Source organism: Manacus candei, unplaced genomic scaffold, assembly GCF_025592945.1.
Source record: "Manacus candei isolate 608988 ecotype Guabito, Panama unplaced genomic scaffold, ASM2559294v1 h1tg000067l, whole genome shotgun sequence".
NCBI classification, from domain to species: domain Eukaryota; kingdom Metazoa; phylum Chordata; class Aves; order Passeriformes; family Pipridae; genus Manacus; species Manacus candei.
In genome coordinates, this window is record NW_026138115.1 from 7909953 (window position 1) to 7931044 (window position 21092).

At 37.6% G+C, this 21092-nt stretch overlaps 1 protein-coding gene and 1 long non-coding RNA gene across 3 annotated transcripts in view; one reads left to right on the forward strand and one right to left on the reverse strand.

The window, feature by feature from the left end:
* Positions 1-5828, forward strand: part of LOC127479575 (uncharacterized) — a 46834-nt gene extending 41006 nt beyond the window's left edge. Inside the window, exon 5 of the long non-coding RNA XR_007907604.1 lies at positions 207-5828. This is a non-coding gene — a long non-coding RNA (uncharacterized LOC127479575). The remainder of the gene's footprint in view (positions 1-206) is intronic.
* The window catches only part of TSHR (thyroid stimulating hormone receptor), a 50082-nt gene extending 37778 nt beyond the window's left edge, over positions 1-12304 (reverse strand). The window contains exons 1-2 of one of the 2 annotated variants that reach the window (XM_051806727.1): positions 12239-12304; positions 7778-7852 (exon numbers count right to left, since the gene is read on the reverse strand). In XM_051806727.1, coding sequence (XP_051662687.1) covers positions 7778-7852; positions 12239-12303 — 140 coding nt within the window. In that variant the 5' untranslated portion in view covers position 12304. Of the gene's footprint in view, positions 1-7777; positions 8515-12238 lie in introns of those variants that run through there. The other variant, XM_051806726.1, reaches the window with a different exon arrangement.
* Between the last annotated feature and the right edge of the window lie 8788 nt (positions 12305-21092).

Consider the following 21092-nt stretch of genomic DNA (forward strand, 5'->3'; position numbering starts at 1 on the left):
AAAGATGGCATAGTGGTGCAGGTTATATGGATGATGTTCTGATCTTAAGTCAGTCCAAGAAGTGCTACCACTGGACAGAAACTCAGTGGGCAGAAACCAGTAGTATTTAATTTGCCATGGCCTAACAGTGCCAAGTAATCTACACAATATAAGAATCAGAAAAATGGAGTTAAAGGCTAACTCTGCCACTGGAATTATTTTTACAGGATAAAATCAACCCAGACAAGTTGTCTAAGAAATAAAAGTGGGAAAAGAGACAGAAGACAGTAGATAAAACAGTATGTAGATGCTGGTACAAAGACTTCAACCTCTCTATATACTGTTGTACTGCCAAAACAGTCCTGCTCCACCTTCAAGTCTTCAGTTTGTATTCTGTTTACTACAACACTGCAGGGAAATGAGGATTTACTTTTTACTTGCATGTTAAATTGATATCATTAATAGCTATAGTACTGCTACCATAGTGCTGCATTCAAATATTCTTCATGTCTGTTAGCTACCTTGAACTGTAGATGTGTTTCTGTATTTAAAATAAACCCTCTCAGTGTCAGTTTCTTGCCTCTTTCAAATTATTTTATTAGTTATGTAGCTATCACACTACCAACAGTGGAACTTGCTCAATAAACTTTAACTGACATGTTTTTTCCATCACTGACTGCTTTCAAAATGTTGGATTCATGAGCTTCCTGGCCTGATACTGCTCTGTTGTGGACCAAACATTTTCCAGGGAAAGACAGTCTTTAGATCAGCCTTCAGCCTGGAAATGGATAATGCATTGGAGTATCACAGAGTCATGAGGTTTTGGTTTGTTGCTATTCATAGTATTCTGCATAAATTATTCAGATGAGAGTACTGGAAGTAAGAATTCGAAATCTGCAGATGGTACTAAAATTGAAAGAGCAAAATAATGTAGTGAGATACAATTTTGGTTTATTAAATTACTGGGCCATGAGAGGACATGTGCTGTTTAAAAAAGGCAAATGAAAACCTAATTAATCTGGGAATAAAATATTTTAAACTGCCAGATGAGACAGCACAATAATGAGAGAAAAGCTTAAACCACGTGAGCAAGGGAATCAATATGATTCAACTGAACACTGGGGAAAGGTTTATGTCCCTGCTGTTCAATTTACTTGAATTGGTAATGCTAGGATTAGAAAAGAAGTATGCTTTAATATATACTCTTTTTATACTTGCATTTCATCCTACACTTTGTAAAGCCCAAAAGGAAGAAAAGGGCAGATAGACAGTTGCATAGAAGTCTCCAGTCAAAATAAATGAGAGAGAGGATAACAGAGGTATAAAAAGGTAAAAGGTGATTTGACAAAAGTGAATGTTATGCTTAAGATAAAAAATGAGGAGGAAAATCCAATTATCCCTACTTCTAGTCCAGTCAAATGTGCCTCCTGCATTTAACTGGCCTGAATATGTGGCCTCTCATCTCATCTGCATGAAAAAGAGAAAGATCTTCAGTTCCATTAATGAACTGTACTTCTGTCCTTGTATTAAACATTTAAACATCGTTACTCTTAGAGTACTGGAAGGAATTCCCCCATAAAATCACAGATTTAAAGGATATCTAGTGCTCCACTGATAAAGGAGCCTATGAAGTTAAGCTGATAAGGAGGAAAGATATTTTAATAGTTCTGAGCTCATCAGTTAACAGGATACTGATAAACAAACTGAATTTCACAATTTCTTTTACAGTAATCCATCATGTGTAATATACTCAAAGGTGCATAAATGTTATGTGATACTAATTTTCAAATTGTAATCAAAAGACTCCTGTGGTGTAAAGATTAATCCCAAAGGATCCATAAAGCTAAGAAGAGCAAGTTGATTATCAGTAAATTCATTAAGCAGGGTTTGCACTTTATCATTTAGCTTTTATGGATTGGTGAGTTGGAAAGATTTAAACTCACTAAATTAAAAAGTTAAGGTTCTTTGAAAAGCAGCTCTAGGAAAACTATTAGTAGACTTAGCTGCCTAAAATGTACATAAAGCCAAAGAGTATACTTAAAAATGTCTAGTAAGCTAGTTCCCAGATATCTAAGTGTGTATGAGAACTGATTTTAAATGACTTTTGAAATGCAACTTTGACACACTCTACAAACACACCTTAATCATAGCATACAGCAATGTAACAATTCTGAGTCCTTCTGGGAATTAAGTGCTTTTAAGATATAAAAAAAATCTGAGATTTTAAGATATGAAAAAAATCTGAGATAGGCATCTTTGTTCACCATTGATGCAAGAAGGCAAAAGGTGCCCTGAACAAACATTGCACTTTGCAGTCCTAACCAAAATTACTTAGAGATGCTCATAAGAAAGAAAGAGGCTGCTACCTCCCCACAAGATAATAGAATTATTGTAGAATATTTACAAAATTGTTCAAAGTTACTTTACAAACTATTCAACTTCTGCTCTATTTTTAGAAGTGCATAAACCATTTAAAACTGGCCTATTTGTCCTTTAAAGACAATTGATGTTTTCCAGTTGATGTTCTGGCATTCAGACTAGGAATTAAAAATGTACTAAGTTCACAATCAAACCACCACGTGACTGTCCATGAACAGCAACTCAGTTTTGCTTTTTAAAGAAAATACACAAAAACCTTTATCATGTCAAGAACAGATATGCAGAGAAAGTCACTTAATGATATAAAGACATATGTCAAGACTTACAAATAATTATGAACTGATGTTCAGTTACAGAGATATAACTGTTTAGTTCTAAATCCAGAAGAATCTAAAAATGAAACTAATAATAACTATTCAAATATTAGTCTAATTAATTAATTGAGACATATGTTTGCCGTGTAACCTCTAGAAAGATTAATATGCTACTTAACATTCTCTACTAAAAAAAGCACAAATATTTATATATTTAAGTGGATTCCAAATTTCATTTACCAGATCTGTTTTTCATTTCTGCCTCGCAATATTGACTCATCCTTGAGTTTGTTTAAGCCCAGTATTCAGAAATTACAAATCTGGCCATCATGGCTGGGCTTCGTGAACGAAGATTTGGGAAGGACTCTACCCACATTTGTTACAAGCGCGCTGGTGGCCGAAGAGGCCAATGCAAGATAGACAAGACCAGTTGCAAAAGGCACGGCAGAAAGACTCCTTGGATGGTAAAATCTGGTAAAATAGAGTAGCAATATAATCATGTTATGCTGAGATACTTAGAAAGACTAAGGATATCCAGGTCAGAAATTCTGAAGTGTTTTAAATAAGCTCTTTTTTTCTCTCTTGTAATAACTTGGGGCCCTTCTCTACCATCTTAGACTTATTTTGCCTATAGCTTCCTTGGCTTCTCTCACTTCTACATCTACTTCCATGTTTTATTCTCCCCCTACAGACAAAGTATTTATGTTATTTCATCTGCATGCACTTGTCCAGCCTTTGCACCACTGGCACCAGAAAACGGGCTTAGGCTATTCCAACAGTCTATTCCCTGACTCCAGACTGCAGATTTTAACAAGATTTTTCTGCACAACACTTATCCCTGTGCCCTGAAATTCACTGCAGGTATACAGCAGTCCCCCACAAATCTCTTCAGTTTTCCTCTCCAGTTGCTTGTTATATATTTATTGTCTCTCTTTCTTTCTGCAGAGCTGTATCCCACGGCCTGGCATCACAAGCTGTCCAAGGGAAGTGCAACCCTGGCCTGGAGGATGGTGGGGCTGCCCTGCCCTTGGCTCCATCTCACTGCAGCTCACTGCAGAGCTGGAGAGTGGTCCCCCACCAGCTCTCCAAATGACGTCATATACGTGAGGGCAAACCACTTGAACCATAACCTTTGTGCCTCTTCCCAAATGCTGAGAGAGCTTTTTATGTGGTTGTATAAGAGGAGAATACTTTTCAAGTGAGGAGAAGAGAGCAGGGAGAGATCAGAGAAGAGTGAGCAGAGATACAGAGAAGAGAGGAAAAGAAAGAGTGAATTTTTCTGGGGTTCCTTTCACAGGAATGTTTCCCTGAGAAATACAGACCTAATTACAAAACGTTTTTATTTAGTGTGATGCTACCAAGCTGCAGCTCTACTAGTAAAACAGCCACACAGAAATATTGACTCCTAATCAGACACTTTCACAATTACATCTAGAAAAAATAAATACTTATGTAATTGTGTGGGAAAGACAGTTCTGAATTTGTAAGCAGGTTAAGTTTGACTTACAGACATACTTAAGAAATCAGAAACCATTGTGAGACCAATTTAACACAATTGGGGAAAAAACCCAAAACATCGAAATCTTGTGCCTTATTTACATCTTCATAGTGTGGGACTTTTGCCATTACTTACAACTGAAATAAGATCTGGCTCATTAAAATACAGCATGTGATCAGTATCCTTAGTTTGCAGAAGTTGCTCAGTACTTGAAAGGCATAGATTCATAAAAATATGACCTATACTTAAAGAGAGCTGAAGTCTGGAAGGAAAAGAAAATCAGGACAGAGGCCCATGAACTAAATAAGGACCAAGAAAATGAATTGCTGAAGATCAAGGCAGAAGCACACTACTAAACTTGGCAGACAGGGATCATGACGAACACAGGTTGCCTATTCACATAACACTTGACTCAAGCCAAAGCAATTAGTTCCTCCCTTCCACAAACACTAAATTTTCTCCTAAGAAGTTCTTATATTTAAAAACAAATGTTTTTAAAATGAAACCCTATGTATAAGTTTAAATTAGGGTTAAAAGATTATTTTTATTTACGTAAAATTGCACTTTAGGAAAGTTCAATGAAAAACAAGCTGTAAAAATGGAACTTTGTGAAATGACTTTTCAAAACTGTCAGGGTAACCTCAATCTCCTTTAAAACACCTTGATAACCCAGTATTATTTCAACAATAATACTTTGAAAATACTATGTAAATGGAGAACATTAATCAAATGCATAGCACAACATATAAATTTAGCCCCATATAGTTCTGTTGTTTGGAAAATAAATCCAACAGTGATAAGTGTTAACAAATCAGGAGTTATGGAAGCAATTCATAAAAATGATCATATTTATAAATTGTTTTCTATCACATTTATATACAACCATCTAAGTTACCAGATGCCTGAATATTCCCTGATTAAATGATAAATGTTTTCCAAAACATATTTTAAAAACCTGGTAAGCACTTTTGAGTGGTAGAGCCCTTCTTTGTGGGCTATCTGCAAATCCTGGGGGTTTGCCTATGACTTTTGTGAATTCTGATGTAGTTCTGGGTAGTATTTTTGACTCTTGTGCAGAAGAAAAAATAAAATGTATATCTTGTATGTCTGTGCACAGTTGCTTTTTCGGTAGTGCCTTGTGAGATATATAAGGGGTCCACATTACTATACCCCTTGTTATAGCAGATCAGGAAGCATTCTCACCGTGTCCTTCCCACAGCTGTGCTATAGGTGATGTGAGTGTAGGTGCCCCTGAACTCTGCTGACTCCTGCCCAGGCCTGCAGCTTCCCGGTCATGGACAACACATCCAGGCCTGGGGTCTGGCAGGGTGTGGTAATGCAGTGATTTTGGAACCTTCTGGTGTGCCCTCCCTTCATGGGAGCCATGGCAGAGGCCTGCTTATGGCAAGGGGCACTGGCTGTCCGCCCAAGCAGGCATCTAAACATGCTTTGGAGGCAGTTAGAGAATGGAAGAGGATGAGAGAAAAGGCTTCTAGTCATGTTCCTCATCACCCTTTAGATAGCAGAAATTAGTGCAAATTAGGCAGTGTTATAGAGTATATCACAAGAATGAGTGCCTTGGGAGGCACTGGCAACACCAGAGCTCCATCCACCACTCTGTCAAACTGGTGACACATTAAAAAGTGTGCATTTTGTGGAAGAGTTCTTTATACTCAAAGGCTTACATTATATTACTCTTTGAAGGAAATTAATTTTGCGTTATGAATTCGGTCTCCACTTGGACTCTAATACAGAAACAATAGAAAACAGCTATCTAGCCAGCTGTCTCCTTTTTCCCTAATCTGTCCTCAAGAAGTCTTTGCATCCAGATAAGATAAAAACAACAAGCTACTACACTGCATATTGCATGGAAGAATCCTACAATGAAATGCAATGGCCCAAGAGCATTTTATCTTTAACTTCTAATAAAGTGAACTACAAAAGAAGTACCACAAGAGGAATTTGTAGCACATAGTGGCAAATGCTTTATTTATTGCTGATAAAATGTGCTGCCAGTAAATGTTTCATTAAATGTTCATTTGTATTAGACAAGAAATTCTAAAGACACAACAACTGTGAAAGAGAACATGAACACAACAGATCTGGAAAAAAGAGCTACAGAAGAAGGAATGGTATTACAACCAAAGAAAAGTAGTGATATTACACCAAGATCTTCCTGTGAAACTCTTTCAGGAATACTACTGGAGCATGTTATTGGACTGAACTAGGTCTCAGAATCCTGCACTGTGCTTCTAGCTATGTCTGTCAGGTTCTCTTAGAGGAGTCACTTACACTTTCCAGCATTAGTTTCTCTCTATCTTCAGTAACAGTAATGATATTTTCTCCTGTAACTTTATTAGTCTTTCTTTTTCACACTGTGTGAAGTAAAAGGAAAAAAAATCATAGAAAACAGAGCAGTGTTAAGTTGATAATTTAATTTAATTTCTTTCTCTGAGTGAAGATTAAATAGATTTATGAAGTTTCTGATCACACAGCCTTGAAGGCCTGCAGTGATAGGGAAAACAATTCTAGTGTTTACTTATGCCAGCCATACTAAAACACTTCCTACGGTCTAACATGAATTTCATATAATCTAATTTAACCTTATTATTACTTTTTCTTTGTCAAACATCAGTGTGGAAAATGGGTGGTAGGTTTCACCCCTTGCAACAACCTTAAAGGATATATCTATCTGCCTCTGGCATGTTTTCTTTCTGGACACAGAAGCCTTTCCTCTCTGACAATGTTTTTGGGATCCATGATGACCAACAGTGCTCTCCCATGGAACCTCTGCAAACAAAAATCTTCTCTGAAGTATGACAAACTGTAACTCATCCTGATGAGTTTTACAACAGTGGCATACTTTCCATTCCCTCCTCTGGATCAATGATGGAAACATGGAAGAGTACCAGATACAGGATGGATCCTATGAAGCTCTCTATTCAGTACATTGCGTTCTCATTTTATCAGGGTCCTGATGAATGACAGGAACTCTCTGGATGCAGGTATCCTACCATTTCTGTAACTATCCTAGTGCATCATTTGGTGAGGACCATCAGAACAAAAAGGTATAAAAACACTTCCCAGAAGCCTTTTTCCATATTATTCCCGTTCCATATAATAACCATTTAAACACTCTTCATTATACTAGTGCATTTTCAGAATGATTACTTCTTATTCTTCATGTCTCCAGCTAGTGCCATTTTGCTCTGTGTTTTGGCCCTTCTGATTTTATTTCTGGTGCTTATATTACCATTTTACACTTACCTGCAGTAATTTGACAGAAGTGATTCTTAACTGCCATTTTATTTCAACTTGCCATCAATCTTGTGATGTATCCCCACCTATTTTTCACTATATTTACCTGCATTTCTATGGGAGGATACAGAAGAGCAAGGAAACAAAAAAGATGTATGGAAAGAAAGTATAATAAAATTAGCTCAAAAAAGACTGACTCATTCCACATTATGGAGAAAGGAAATGAGAAAAGGAATATTTAGCTATAAAGGAGACAGGAATGACAACTCGAACATCATCATGTATGTTATTTCCACGCATCTCAAATTTATCTCATTGCTGTATTCATTTATTTAATTACAGTACTTACATGTGAGTGACTTTACTTAAACTGTTGAAGGAATGGGCCTCCAGACTCTGAAGTGTTTCATCTATAGAGATGTAGCTAAACACCAACAAACAGAAAAATAAACAGGTCTCAGACATTGGGAAGCCACTGTTAGCGTCCATCATACCACTTCATTTTTCCTCTCATTATTTTTCTCATCCACCTACCATGACACTGCCAGACACATGGACAGTATCTGAAGGACACACTTTTAAAATCCTTTTAAGGATTTTTATTTTGACTGATGCTGTAGATGCACATTATACTGCAGAATACAGTGAAACCAAAACAACACAACAGTGCAAAGTAACAGCAAAAGCAGACACCAGTATTTTACAGTTCGGCATCATATTTCTTTTCTTTTTCCCCATTTAAGATCACCTTGGATATCTCCAAGGGGAATCTAGGCCTCAGGTAAATTGGTATATTTTTCTATATCAAAGAACTATAAAAAGGAAGGAAAGAAACGGAAATGACCCTTGGGCCACCACTGCAACAACTGCTGTAATTTCTGTAGAGGGAGAGACAGGTCATCAGGGCAATGGGCGCTTTGATCGCTGAGTAAAAAAGTGTGCTAAAGCATGAGTTTAGAGAGAAACTCCAACCATATAGTGAGTGTCATAGAGGATGTAAAGAGTAATGTGGCTCAGAAAGCAAGCCAGACAGCAAGCTTAAGAAATATTTATTTGCACACAGTTCAGACTGTGTTACATTTGTACTAATGGTGATCTATGGAATCTGATGAGAAAATAGCTCTACAGAGTCTCTTCACTCTCATTAGGAGAATGATAACATTGTAACTGCTGTTACATGCTTTCCCAACCAGCAGATGGCTAATAGAACTAACTGGATGGGAATTTATGTCTTTTCCAGCCTGGAGCTAAAAGCATATTACCTGAATTAATTTTAACTCTTTAACTACGAGATTTATTTTGTATTGATCACTTTGACAATGTATTCAACTGTCTTTGAAAAGATACCAGAAAAGTAACAGGTAGAGGTTGCATAACTATCAGATTCTCTTTCTAGAGTAATATTGTTTTTCCAAAGCTATTTGCCTCTTCGAAAAGGTGGGAAAATAATAAAAGAGGAATACAATAAAAAAGTATTCCAGTCTGTACCTCTGTGATTGAGTGTTCCAGAGTTAGGTGTTTATGTGAGATGTTTTAATTGTGTTCTCCTGTAAGAGAGAAGTCTGTTGCCTGGGAAATTGGGGGTTCAGTCTTGAAAGAAAATGAATTATTCAGTTCCAACAGACCCTACATTTTAACATACCAAAAGATAGGTTATGTTAATGACATATGATAAAACATAAAGTTCCTATATGTAACAAACAGAGATATATAAATCAGTTTGACAGAAAATGAAATTAAAACCAGATAATGAACAGAGATTGCAGCCTCATGCCAGGGCTAGAAAGTAGGAGAGTACTTTTTTTGTGCTCTGTAGTCAAAATGAGTCACCTCACGTCAGGCAGGCAGGTGCTTTTCTCTCACATATGAGAAGAGGCAGAGAAGAGGATTCCATCTCCCCTCCCTCACCCCTACAGCCATCATGTGCCTTCCCAGTATGGTTCATGTTGCATTTTTACTATATACTGCCTGACTTGGGCCTGACTGAAGTATAGTTTTGTATTTTCAGCTGTGGGATGCAGTGAGAAGGAAATAGCTTATTTTCTTCATGTGTTGACCTCTGCTCTTCTGCTTCATAAACATATATAGTTGTGTAAATTAATTAAACTACACCATCACTGATGGCAGGGAAACGAGTAGTTTTATTTGCTTTAGGGTCATGTAGATAGACACCCAAACCCCACGCAAACACACTCAAAATCTCCTCTGAGATGGGGATCTCAAACAGAAACTTGTGTTAATGGCATATAAACATTTACTTCTAAGTGTTCAGAGTGCCTCCAAATATCTGTGGGCTCTGCCTATTGAACACATAATATCACATATTAAATGTAAGCAATAAAAATCATAGTAATCAGAACTGGAAGGAGTTGCATCAGAAGAACAGGGAAAGCATGTTTAAATTCCCATTTTGAATGCATGTTCCTATTCAGCACCTCCTCTGCCTACCAGCTGTGTTTAAATTGCAGGATTTCAAAATGCCTTCAACACCCATCATGACTGCATTGATAGCTCAAACACCAAATGCACAGTTTCAGAGGACATCTATTTCCAGACAACACTTTAATCACCATTGCCCATTCAGAAAGAGCCTGAGAGCACAGGATTTGTCAGACTGAGCAGCCACAAGGACCCCTCCCAGCCCTTATTTTCTTCCTTCTCCCTCTCTCCACCTTTTTTTCTTTTTTCCAGCCTCCCCTGTGTTGCAGGAAAATGGTGCATGGGGGAAAGTGTGCTTTGCATGGGGCTGCTGGCAGAGAGCACTGTGGGATGCAACTTTGTGTGGAGAGGCTGTGGAAAAAACACTTTGGGGAGCTACAGGTCAGGTGTCTGTGAGGTACTCATGAATGTGACCCCAAAGCACCACCCTAAGCCCAGGAAAAATGTTCCTTACCCCTGCCTTTAAAAATACTGAATGTTCAATGTGTCCTTAAGGAAACACCGGGTGAAGCCCTTCTACCAAGATTTAATGTATATGCATCTTTAAGAATGTAAACCAGAAATGTCTCTTGCATGTGAATATCCTATAAAACCATTTTGTATTCAGTGATGCCTTTTTGACAGGAGTTAGCTTTGCAGTTGAGCATGTAATTAAAATGCTTTTTCTTTCATTCCTGTGGAAAAGCAGCACAGGAAAACAGTCTCTACTTCTAGTTATCAAAAGTACATATATATGCATTCATTTATGAGAAACTGTAGCTCTAAAATTTCTGTTTGAACAAGGTTCATAAAGAGGACAAATACATTTTCTATTCAGTACAGAGGAAAAAAGTGTTTATTTGTGGAAATCATATAGTAGAAACCATATAGTAAAATGAAGTGCTGTAATTGGAACAGTAAACACAATCTATATCACCCTATTGAAACTTCAGAACATTTTCTAGATGTATTTACAAAACCAGGAGTGGTCTGGTAATCTTCATTGCTGATGGAAATTATGGGCTAGGAGAAGCAAATGAGACATGGTACCTTAGATGCCAAGACATACACGTAAGAGTTGTAGTTAAAATACAAGTACTGGTTCCTTAACCTGAAGTTTATATCAAGAAGGTGGGAGATAATGTTTTATGGTAGTAGTAATGCCATAAGAAGTATCCAGACAGGCATTGACAATATTCAGATGTAAACTGCTGGGTTTGGAGGTTTTGGAGGCATCTTTAGAGAAAGGTTCCCTAAATTTTTCAGATGAACACCTGTTCTTTTACAGATTCAAAATATTACAATTTTAAAGATTTAAAATCTGAAAAGCCTCTAGGCAATGTATTAGATGTCACTGAAAGATGAAGAAGAATTGACATCCTTTTACATTGAATCAAAATCTGTTCTAAACAAAGTTTATCATGTTTATATATGATATTATACATTATATGAGGGATATTCCCTTCCTCCCTCCCCCACCCCAAAAACCCCCAACAAAACAATACACCATTTACCATCTGATTAGAGTGAGACAGTAAATGAGGCTGTAGATATTCAAGAACAATTACTTGGGGTCCCTCCTTGGAGTCACCCAATTCAAGCTGTTATTTTGTTATTAAGTTATTGACAAGATTAAACTATTTGAAAGGTCTGGACCTCTGACACACTGTTATGGGAAATCTGGGGTCCTGTCGGTAAGGAAACCCGGTCTGACTGCATGAGTGCAGGGTGTGTAGCTCCCAAGGGATCTCAAGCCCAGCTCCAGCTAGTGTGTGAGTGACTACCAGAGTGGCTCTTGGATGGTTGGACAGGGAAGTTTTTTTAACATAGCCACCTTCAATGAGACAGATGTTGATATGAGCCAAATAGGTAGAGGCTGCTGGTTCTGCTTTTGTGGACTGTATCCATGCATATGTTTGCACACAAAGGCAGTGACACAATGGAGGTCCCTCTCACATCACACAAATACTAATATTTTGGTGAAAGTTCACCTCTAGTCTAGAAATGCTCATGGTCTCCAATGAGATGAGTTACAAATCATGCTGGCAGCTGGAAACAAATTTTTAGCCAGGACCAGGAACTGAGTATGTTAATTTTTTTATGAGCAAAAAAAATCCCCATAATTTGCAGACTGAAAAAAAAGTTTTATAGCCTTATTTATCACATTGACTTCAATAAAGTTGTGGTCTTATCCATAAATGCCTAGAATGCCTTCCTATAGCTGGTTCAGGTTATTAAAAGGATTATTACCCGCAGTTCTAAAATGTAAGTGGTGAGGTAACAAAGGTGTAAGAATATTTTCATTTCACAAGTTTTTGTAAGACAGAATCTTGGAGAAGGAGACTGATTTTTAATAAAATAGCTAAAAAATAATATCAGAAACAGAACTTACATCCTAGAGATGTTGGGGAGATTGGAAAAAGCGTCACTTGGAATTGTTCTTAGGTGAGTCTCCATAAACCTCCTAGAAGAATAAAAGTTTGTCAGTTAATATCCTTTGGGAAGTACAATTTAACATTAAAAAGTCCTACACAACTTCAGGTCTGCTACAATACTTTTATTCTTATCTTTCCTTTTCCCAGTGTTGCCTTCTTTGCCTCATTTCTATTCCTATTCCATTATGTGGCTTGCTTTCTTTGGTGCGCTCCCTCAATCTGAATTACAACCTCCTGCATCATCTCTCCTAGGAACTCAGCAGTCAGTGGTGATCCACTCAAATGGACCTCCCAAACCTCCAGAGTATGACCAGCAAACATATTTGCACATTGAAGGCAATGAGACAAGAAACATTTTTTTGATCATTTCAGGCTCCACAAAGATATCCCATCCCTCATTCTGAGCAAGAAATTCAGGTATACCACCCAAAACTGAATTGGAGCAATTGCATACTACCTCCACAGAATTCTCCATTTTCTTTGTCATAAATGCGACATTCTTCCTCCCTAAACCGCTGATGTGGGAGTGGCATGTACCTTACCCATCTGCAGGAGATTTCAGAAAAGCAGGCAATATTTAAGGGAGATTCTTATCAACAGCCAAGTTCTTAACAGAATGAATCTCCAGCAGACTGACTACTCTAAAAAAACAAGGACAAAATGCTTTAGAAAATCAGCCTATGATATCTACTGAATTTACAGTTACTACCTGTCATGATTGGATTAGGTAATCTTTGGTTTTCCAGTAGTTTGGGAATACACTTTCATAATTTCTAGTCAATGAATAGTCTGAAGAACAATCAAGAACAAATTATAAACTTTTCCCTGTTTAACAGCAGGTCAAGAGAAAGGAAATAAACAAATCAGAATTTTTCCCTAATTCTGTTTCCTGTTTCGTAATGTGAAGTATCTGATTACTATAACTATATTTGATTTAAAGAGACAAAAATATTATCATCTTAAGATTTATCAAGCTTCTGGAATTTTCATATAAGAAATAAAATTATCTGTAGAAATTCTTAAAAGTTTCATCTTGAATAAAAATATAAATTAAGAGAATGTACCTTCCTATAATCCCAAGGGAAGTCTCTACTTCCCAAGTATACCTTCCCTACTTCATATACTCATTACAAGAATGAGTAAGGAGAATGTACAGACTTCTACTTTTCTAACAGTAGGTTGATGTTTCTCCTGACCTCAATACACCTGGCTCAAACCAAGCCCCTGATCAGGGGAATGTCAATTGTCAGTTGCTTATTTCCCTGCACTCATAGCACTGTGACACCCATACCAGTGCTCTCCCATCCTTCTCCATCCTCCATTTCATACTATTGTTTCCTTCTATTATCACAGTCCTAGACAAAAAAATTGTAGAAAACAGCTGCTTAGTCCAGCCTACTGATCTTACTGTTCTGTTTCAAAATCTGTCTGTATTTCCAGGCCTTTGAGGAAGCTGACAGTGATGACTGTGGAAGTTCTGGTTTTAGGCATATTTTAACAAGTCTTAAAGTAGAACAGTGACAATGAAGACCTTGACAGGTTGGAGAAATGGGCCAATCGAAACCTTACACAGTTCAGTAAGCAGAAAGTGTGAAGTCCTCAACCTGGGGAGGATCAACCCCAGGGCCCAGTACGTGCTGGAGGCCAACCATCTGGAAAGCAGCTTTGATGAAAAGAACCTGGGGTCCTGGTGGACACCAAGTTAAACATCAGCCAGCAACGTGCCCTTGCTGCAAATAAGTCTAATGGTATACTGGGTGCATTAGGAGGAGAAGGCAGTTCTAAGGCTTCCACCTGAGACTGTTCGAACTGAAAACCTAAGAAAAATATAGTTTAAGTCATTTCTGACTATCCAAGCTCACTTTTAACCTCTCTTATCCCTTCTGGTCTTCTGTTCACCTACAAAATGCTGACTCACACATAATTAATCCCCATTCGCAACTATTACAGATGCTAGTTCTTAACCTATCACTTACAAATCATTCAATTTTCTAGAAAAGGAAGAATTTAAACACCCTCCTAAGTCTCTTCTTGACCTCCTGCTCTTATGTCAGACATTCATACCACTCCATGAATGAATGGAGTCAGGCCCATCATTCATGAACTACATTAAATGAGCTCACATTAGCCTTTTATTAACATACTTGAAATTTATACTTCCTATCAGGAAAGCCTGGAAATTCTGGATAATATTTATTAATCAATTATATCAAATTATTTGTATTATGAAATGATAAAGAAACATACCCTTCAAGGTTTTTATGTTTTAATTGAATGGCTGGTAAATTTAATATATGAGCTGAAAGTGGGAGTATCGTATTTCTTCCTATCTACCTGCTATGGTTGAAAGATATTTTCTGCATTCTGCAAATATAACAAAAAAATATGGGTTACAGGATGTGTTTATGAACACACTTAAAAAGAATAAAGAGGGACAATAAAGTAGAGGCAGGAGAAGAGAAGAAATAGCCGGTTATATGACAAAAACTTAGTTGTGGGGGGAAGCAGTATCAGAGATTGTCAGCAAACTCAAAAGGCTCCAAGTTCATGTAACACACCTACTACATAAACAACCATTAAACAGTAGCATGTAGCACATATTGACATATTGGTGTTTATTAGAGCTGTCATTCCCCCACTACGTACTGTCTTAACAGATCGCTGAATTCAAAGTGTCAGTGATTAAGCAGGCCATAAAAGAAATTCTACATGCTAATTTCATTTTTTTCTGAGAAAATTATAGCAAACAATGACCTTCCAGATTTTATAGAGGAGAAATAACCATGACAGCTAAGCTAATGGCTAGGCAAACAGATATTGACACATTAGTTTCTAGGTTTTTATATTCAAATATATCCAACACTACTAAACAAACAAAAATATTTTTTTAAAATTATTCCCAAATAAATGTGTTTTCATCTTTCGGTGATGCAAAAATAGCTATGAAAAGGCATTTTACAAAGTGAAATGCATCCTGAGCTTACCAGAAGATGATTACCATCTAGTGTCCAATGCTAGTATTACCAATGTGGTAGGAATGAAAGACTTACATAGCAAAGTAACTGAAAGTAAGGAATCACTTCTGAATATGCTAGAATACTAAATGGCTTCTTTCCTACAATTAACCAGCAGTCCAACAGAATAACATAAAATATACATCAAAACTGGCCCAGCTCTAAGAAATTAAAGAAATGCTAGATCTTTACAAAATGAAAGTGTGCGGGTCAGTGTTTGGTATAATTCTGTACTGAAAGTGAGTTCTTAGTGCTTATGTATCCTCTTCCTGCAAACTGAGGTATATATGGACACTGTCAGACTGTCAGGGCTAATTTATAGCAAAACAAAAGTTTCTAATTTATAGCAAACAGAAAATACCAAACAAGAATTTTGGAGCTTATCCTTGCTCAGTTTGTGATCACTCACTGCTTCTGATTGGATTTGAGATAAAAAAAAAAGACTTTACAGGAAGCAATGACCATACTGAATGTTACTTTCCATTTACCAGCAAAACAGTAGGCTGCTAATGTTGTGGCCTGCCCAGTGGATGAGGGAAAGGCTGTGGATATAGTTTATCTGGACTTAGGTAAAGCCTTCCACACTGTCTCTTATAGCATTATCCTGGAAAAGCTGGCAGCCCATGGCTTTAACAGGTACATTCTTCACTGGGTTAAAACCTGACTGGATGGCTAGGCCCAGGGAGTGGTGGTGAGTTCCCAGGGAGGGAATGGAGTTACCTCCACTTGGTAGCTGGTCACTAGTGGGGTTCCCCAATGGTCAGTATTGGGGCTTGTCCTCTTTAGCATCTTTAGTGATGATGTAGACCAGGGGATGGCATACACCATCAATCAGCTTGCAGATGACACTAAGTTGAGTGGGAGTGCTGATCTGCTGGAGAGTCAGAAGGCTCTGTAGAGGGATCTGGACAGGCTGGATTGATAGACCAAGGCCAGTTGTCCAAGGTTCAACAAGATGAAGTGCTGAGTCCTGCACTTGGGACACAACAACCCCAGGCAGTGCTACAGGCTTGGAGCAGAGTGTCTGGAAAGTGGCCCAGTGGAAAAGGACCTGGGGCTGCTGGTCAACAGCAGCTGAACATGAGCCAGCAGCGTGCCCAGGTAGTAAAGGCGACCAATGACAGCCTGGCTTGTATCAGAAATAGTGTGGCCTTGTATCAGAAACAGCAGGACTAGGGAAAGGGATCATCCCTCTGTACTCAGCACTGGTAAGGCTGCACCTCAAATCCTGTGTCAAGCTCTGGGCCCCTCACTACAAGAAACACATCTGAGGTGCTCGAGCATGTCCAGACTGGGCCAATGAACCTGGTGAAGGGTCTGGAGCACAAGTCTTATGAGGAGCAGCTGAGGGAGCTGGGGTTGTTATCCTCGAGAAAAGGAGGCTCAGGGGAGACCTTATTGCTCTCTACAACTACCCAAAAGGAGCTTGTTGAAAGGTTTTCCCAGGTAAAAAGCGAGAGGACAAGTAAGTAGCCTAATGATAGGTACAAGTTGCGCCAGGACAGATTTAGACTGGATATTAGGAAAAATGTCTTCAGGGAAAGAGAAGTGGTCAGGCTTTGGAAGAGACTGCTCAGAGAAGTGGTTGAGTCATCAGCTCTGGAGGGATTTAACAGATGTGCAGATGTAGCATTTAAGGACATGGCTTAGCGGTGGACTTGGCAATGTTAGGTTTACAGTTGGACTTGATAATCGTAAAGATATTTGCCATCCTAAATGATACTATGATTCTATGATTTTATCATTTACAGTGCCTGAAACTGATAGTGTGTCTCCACTGTAGGCATTATGTCCTAAAAGGTCTCTTCATTGAACATAATACCTTGGAGATAAGTAAAAGACCTGTAGACGTGGTGATTAAGGGACATAATTTAGTAGACTTGGCAGTACAAGGTTTAGGGTTGTACTCAAACTTAAAGGTCTTTTCCAATCTAAATGATTCTATGATTCCATAATGCTATGGTTCTCAATAAGACACAGCTAGCCTCACATATACGCAAGTTCTTTGAAGGAATCAGAAACAAGTGATGATTGATTTTTGAACTCATATTTTCAAAACAAATCAGAAAGGACCTCAGGAAAGGTTTGAGACAAATTGGCTGTTAGACATAAAAAAAAAAACTGGTTTATGAATTGACAGCAGGTTCAAGCAAGGACAAAAAAAAAAAAGGAGGTAGTGAACTCTGAATTTTCAGCATATAGGGAATTAATTAATGGATATTTACTTAGAACTACGATACTGAACAGTGTTGGCTCGCTGTTCAGGCTCTTCCTATTTTCGTTTAGTATGGGTGTTGTACTAAGCTGCACATAGATATGTTGTGATCTTGATGAGTCAGCTGCCATCAATACATGCCATTTTTGTATCCTGCTATTTTTCCTCAATAGACTCTCACCAGCTATTATCGAGTTAGCTGAAAAGACAAAAATATTTCTGTTCCCTTTGAGTGAGTCTAATTGCCCTTAGAGAGAGCAGGAACTATGCAGATTCACTGTAGGGAGACTAAAACCTATTGTTTACTGGTTTAGTTTCATAAAGAATGATAATTCAACTTTTTGCCCACATCTTTTAGAAACTGGCCTCATAAGATTTCAGTAAGATATAAACTTAATTACATTGTAAAAAAATATTTGGGTGGGGAATGGCTTCTGATCTACTGCCATTTAATTGTAGCAAAAAGAGCATGCTTGCTTTCTGACAACTGTTTAAGTAAAACTGTCTGTAAACAGTCACATGATAAATATGTTATAAAAAATGCTAAGTGCTCATTTACGAATTTCATTTGTTTTGCCTTCTTAATAAGTTGTAGAGGCATAGATTTTAAGGCTAAGGGGGCTCATGGGAACATCTAGTCTGACATTCTGGATAATGAAAAGCATAACATTTCCCAATAGGTACAGTACTGCTTCTCCTTTTTGATGTTTTTGGGGGTAGGAAGGTCATATATTGTTGGTTTAAAAAGAATATTAAAAAGAATCCCATACAACAATTAATCATTTGTTCAAGTGCTCAATCATTCTTGCTTTTTGTCTGTGTTTGTCGCTACTGGTGTGCAGTACGAAGTTGGGAAGTGTATTTAGGCATTGATTTTATGCTCTTTGAATTGGCACTCTGGAGTGAATTGTCGTTCTCTGCATTGACTCCAAGAAATTCAGGCTTCAGATTTTGATCCTCTGAACTGCATTAAAGAAAAGTGCCAGAATTATCCTTGAGTAAATGGCTGGGATAAATCCTTTCTCTCCCAAGATGAAATCTGTTCAACTGTAGCTTTATGCCACTAGATTTTGTGCAGTCTTTACCTATGAAATGAAAGAGCCTCACATTCTCATAGTCGACATGATCGAATTGCTCCTTTTTTGTTTTGATAAGTTGAACAGCTATGATCACAGAATCTCAGAATGGGTAAGGTTGGAAAGGACCGTAGTGGGTCATCTGGTTCAACCCCCCTGCTCAAGCAGGGTTGTCCAAGAGCACATTGCACAGAACTGCATCCTGTAAGGTATATTTTTTCAATACTTTATTTAAACCTGTGATTCCTTTTGAACTAACTCCAGCATTTCTACTTCTTAAACTGTGAGCAGTAGAATTAAACCACCTATATTCTTTATTAAACATTTTTTGGCATAGAGCTCCAGGCAGTTATCCACTGAGCACAACCAATACGTCATTTTCAAAGTCTTTCGTTTTGAGAATAGTGTCTGCCTAACCTGTAGGAAAAAAATTGTAGTTTACTGTTCTTACAAACACTGTTTTCCCTGCCTGTTTATTTCAATGCACATTGTGTGCTTTACTTGGTTTACTAAATGTTCCGGCTCTGTCTATCAGTGACTTGTCCTCTTCATTATTTACAATTTTCACAGAATTTATTCTCTGGGATGTAATTCAGCACCTTTTGTCAGTCTCCTCATCAGAAAGTCTGCTTTCCTTCTTTTGTTGAATCTTGCAATATTTCTTGTTCATGTAGGGATCAGAGGCAATTTATACCCCTCACCTTTCTTCTCTCTCAGACTGTTGCAGTGCAAATAATTCCTCAGCTGAAAGATTTTTCTTATCAACTTGATAAAAATAAGATGATGTAAATATTTAAGAACCAACTCTGGACTTAACATCAGAGTCTAAATCTGAATGTTTCTTTTAAAGCAGAACCTTTTAGCAAAAAGTTCTAATAATCACTGAAGAACAAAGTTTGCTGAAACTTTCAAATCTTCCTATCTTTGGAGTACTTTTTTTGTCTCTCAAAGGTAATTATTGCCTTCACTGCAAAACCAGAAGATTGGTATAATGACATTGTCAATGAAAGGCATGTAAGAGTTGATCACAGTACAGCATTTTCCTTTTTTTTTTTTCCTCCACAGATTTTCTCATTTCTTGGTCTACCTTCTTCTTGTAATGGAATTATTTTAGAAGTAGCCTATGACATCTTGAAGCCAGGGACAAATACTATCAAAAAATACCTCAAAAGGAAATCCTTTTAAGAGCGGAGGAATGGCTGTACTTGATGAGACAAAGGTGCACCTAGTCCACTGTCTTGTTTCTGGTAGTCCATTGGCAGATGCTGAGAGAAGAGTATAAGAAAAGGAGAAGCAAATATTATACTTCCCACTAATATTCTCCTAACCTTTCACAGTAAGGGTGTTAAGGAGCTAGATGTTCTTGTTCCTACGCAGAAAAAACTACTTTCATGTTGTTTCTTAGAACTGTCTTGTTTATGAAAGCTTTCAGCAATGGTGTCTTCTCAAGTAGTCTTTTCTGCTTCACTCTCTTCCTGATGCTTTTCTTTGGATTGTTTCCAATTAATCCACAATTTTCCTGAGAAGTGCTGTTTCAAAATGCACCAATATCAGTGCTGATTAGGTACTACAAGTAGATTTGGTGTTCCTAGATATAAACTGACATATGTGGGGAGGTCAGGAAGAGATTTTTTTTTTCCTAAAAAACACAAACCATTTCTATCTGTTGTAGAATGGAATTAGCAAAAATTCCACCACTCAGTTTAACAGATTTAATTGAGGTATAGAAGTGAAGTGAGTTTTCATCTATATAAGAAACAATTATTACATTAGGGTACAGCAGTGACATTAAAAACATGCAAATAGCTGTGTTGATTGACATGAAGGACCCATTTTGTCAAGTCTTCTTCTTCTTTTTTTTTTTAGCATTAACAAAGACAGGCCAAATTTTTACCTACAGATAGACTGAAAGGGTAAATATAGGTCAGGCACATGTAATACTCCCTTAATACTTTCCCAGCTTCACATCTTTTTCTGTTGAAGGAATTTTCTGAGTCTGTTCATTAATGTATTTTTTGCCTATTTCTAATTCTCAGTGGATCTCTCTTTCAGTTGCACACCCAATTTTGCCTTGAGATTTTATCAGCTTCTTGCATGTCTTTTTACAAGGAATTCCAAAGACCTGCTTCCTGTTGCATGAAGAAACACTTTCCTTTCAGTTTTGGTGAGTTGTTTGGGGTTTTCTGTTTGGTTTTTGGGTTGGTTGTTTGGTTGCTTTGGTTTGATGATTTTTTTTGGTTTTTTTGTTAACTTTCCAAACTTGTCTACCTCTAGCTTCATATATATGACATTTTGTTCTTGAAGTAGGAGGAAAAAGTCAATCCCATTTTCTCCCCACCCTTCCTGATGTGTAGACCTCTATTATACCTCCATTCAGCAATTCTTCAGCCAGAGTGAAAGGTCACAGGCTACCCAGTATCTTCTGTGGAAACCATTCCACACTTTTGGTCATCCTTCCTGCTTTCTCTGTATTTCTTCAATTTCTAAATAAATATCCTACTCCAAG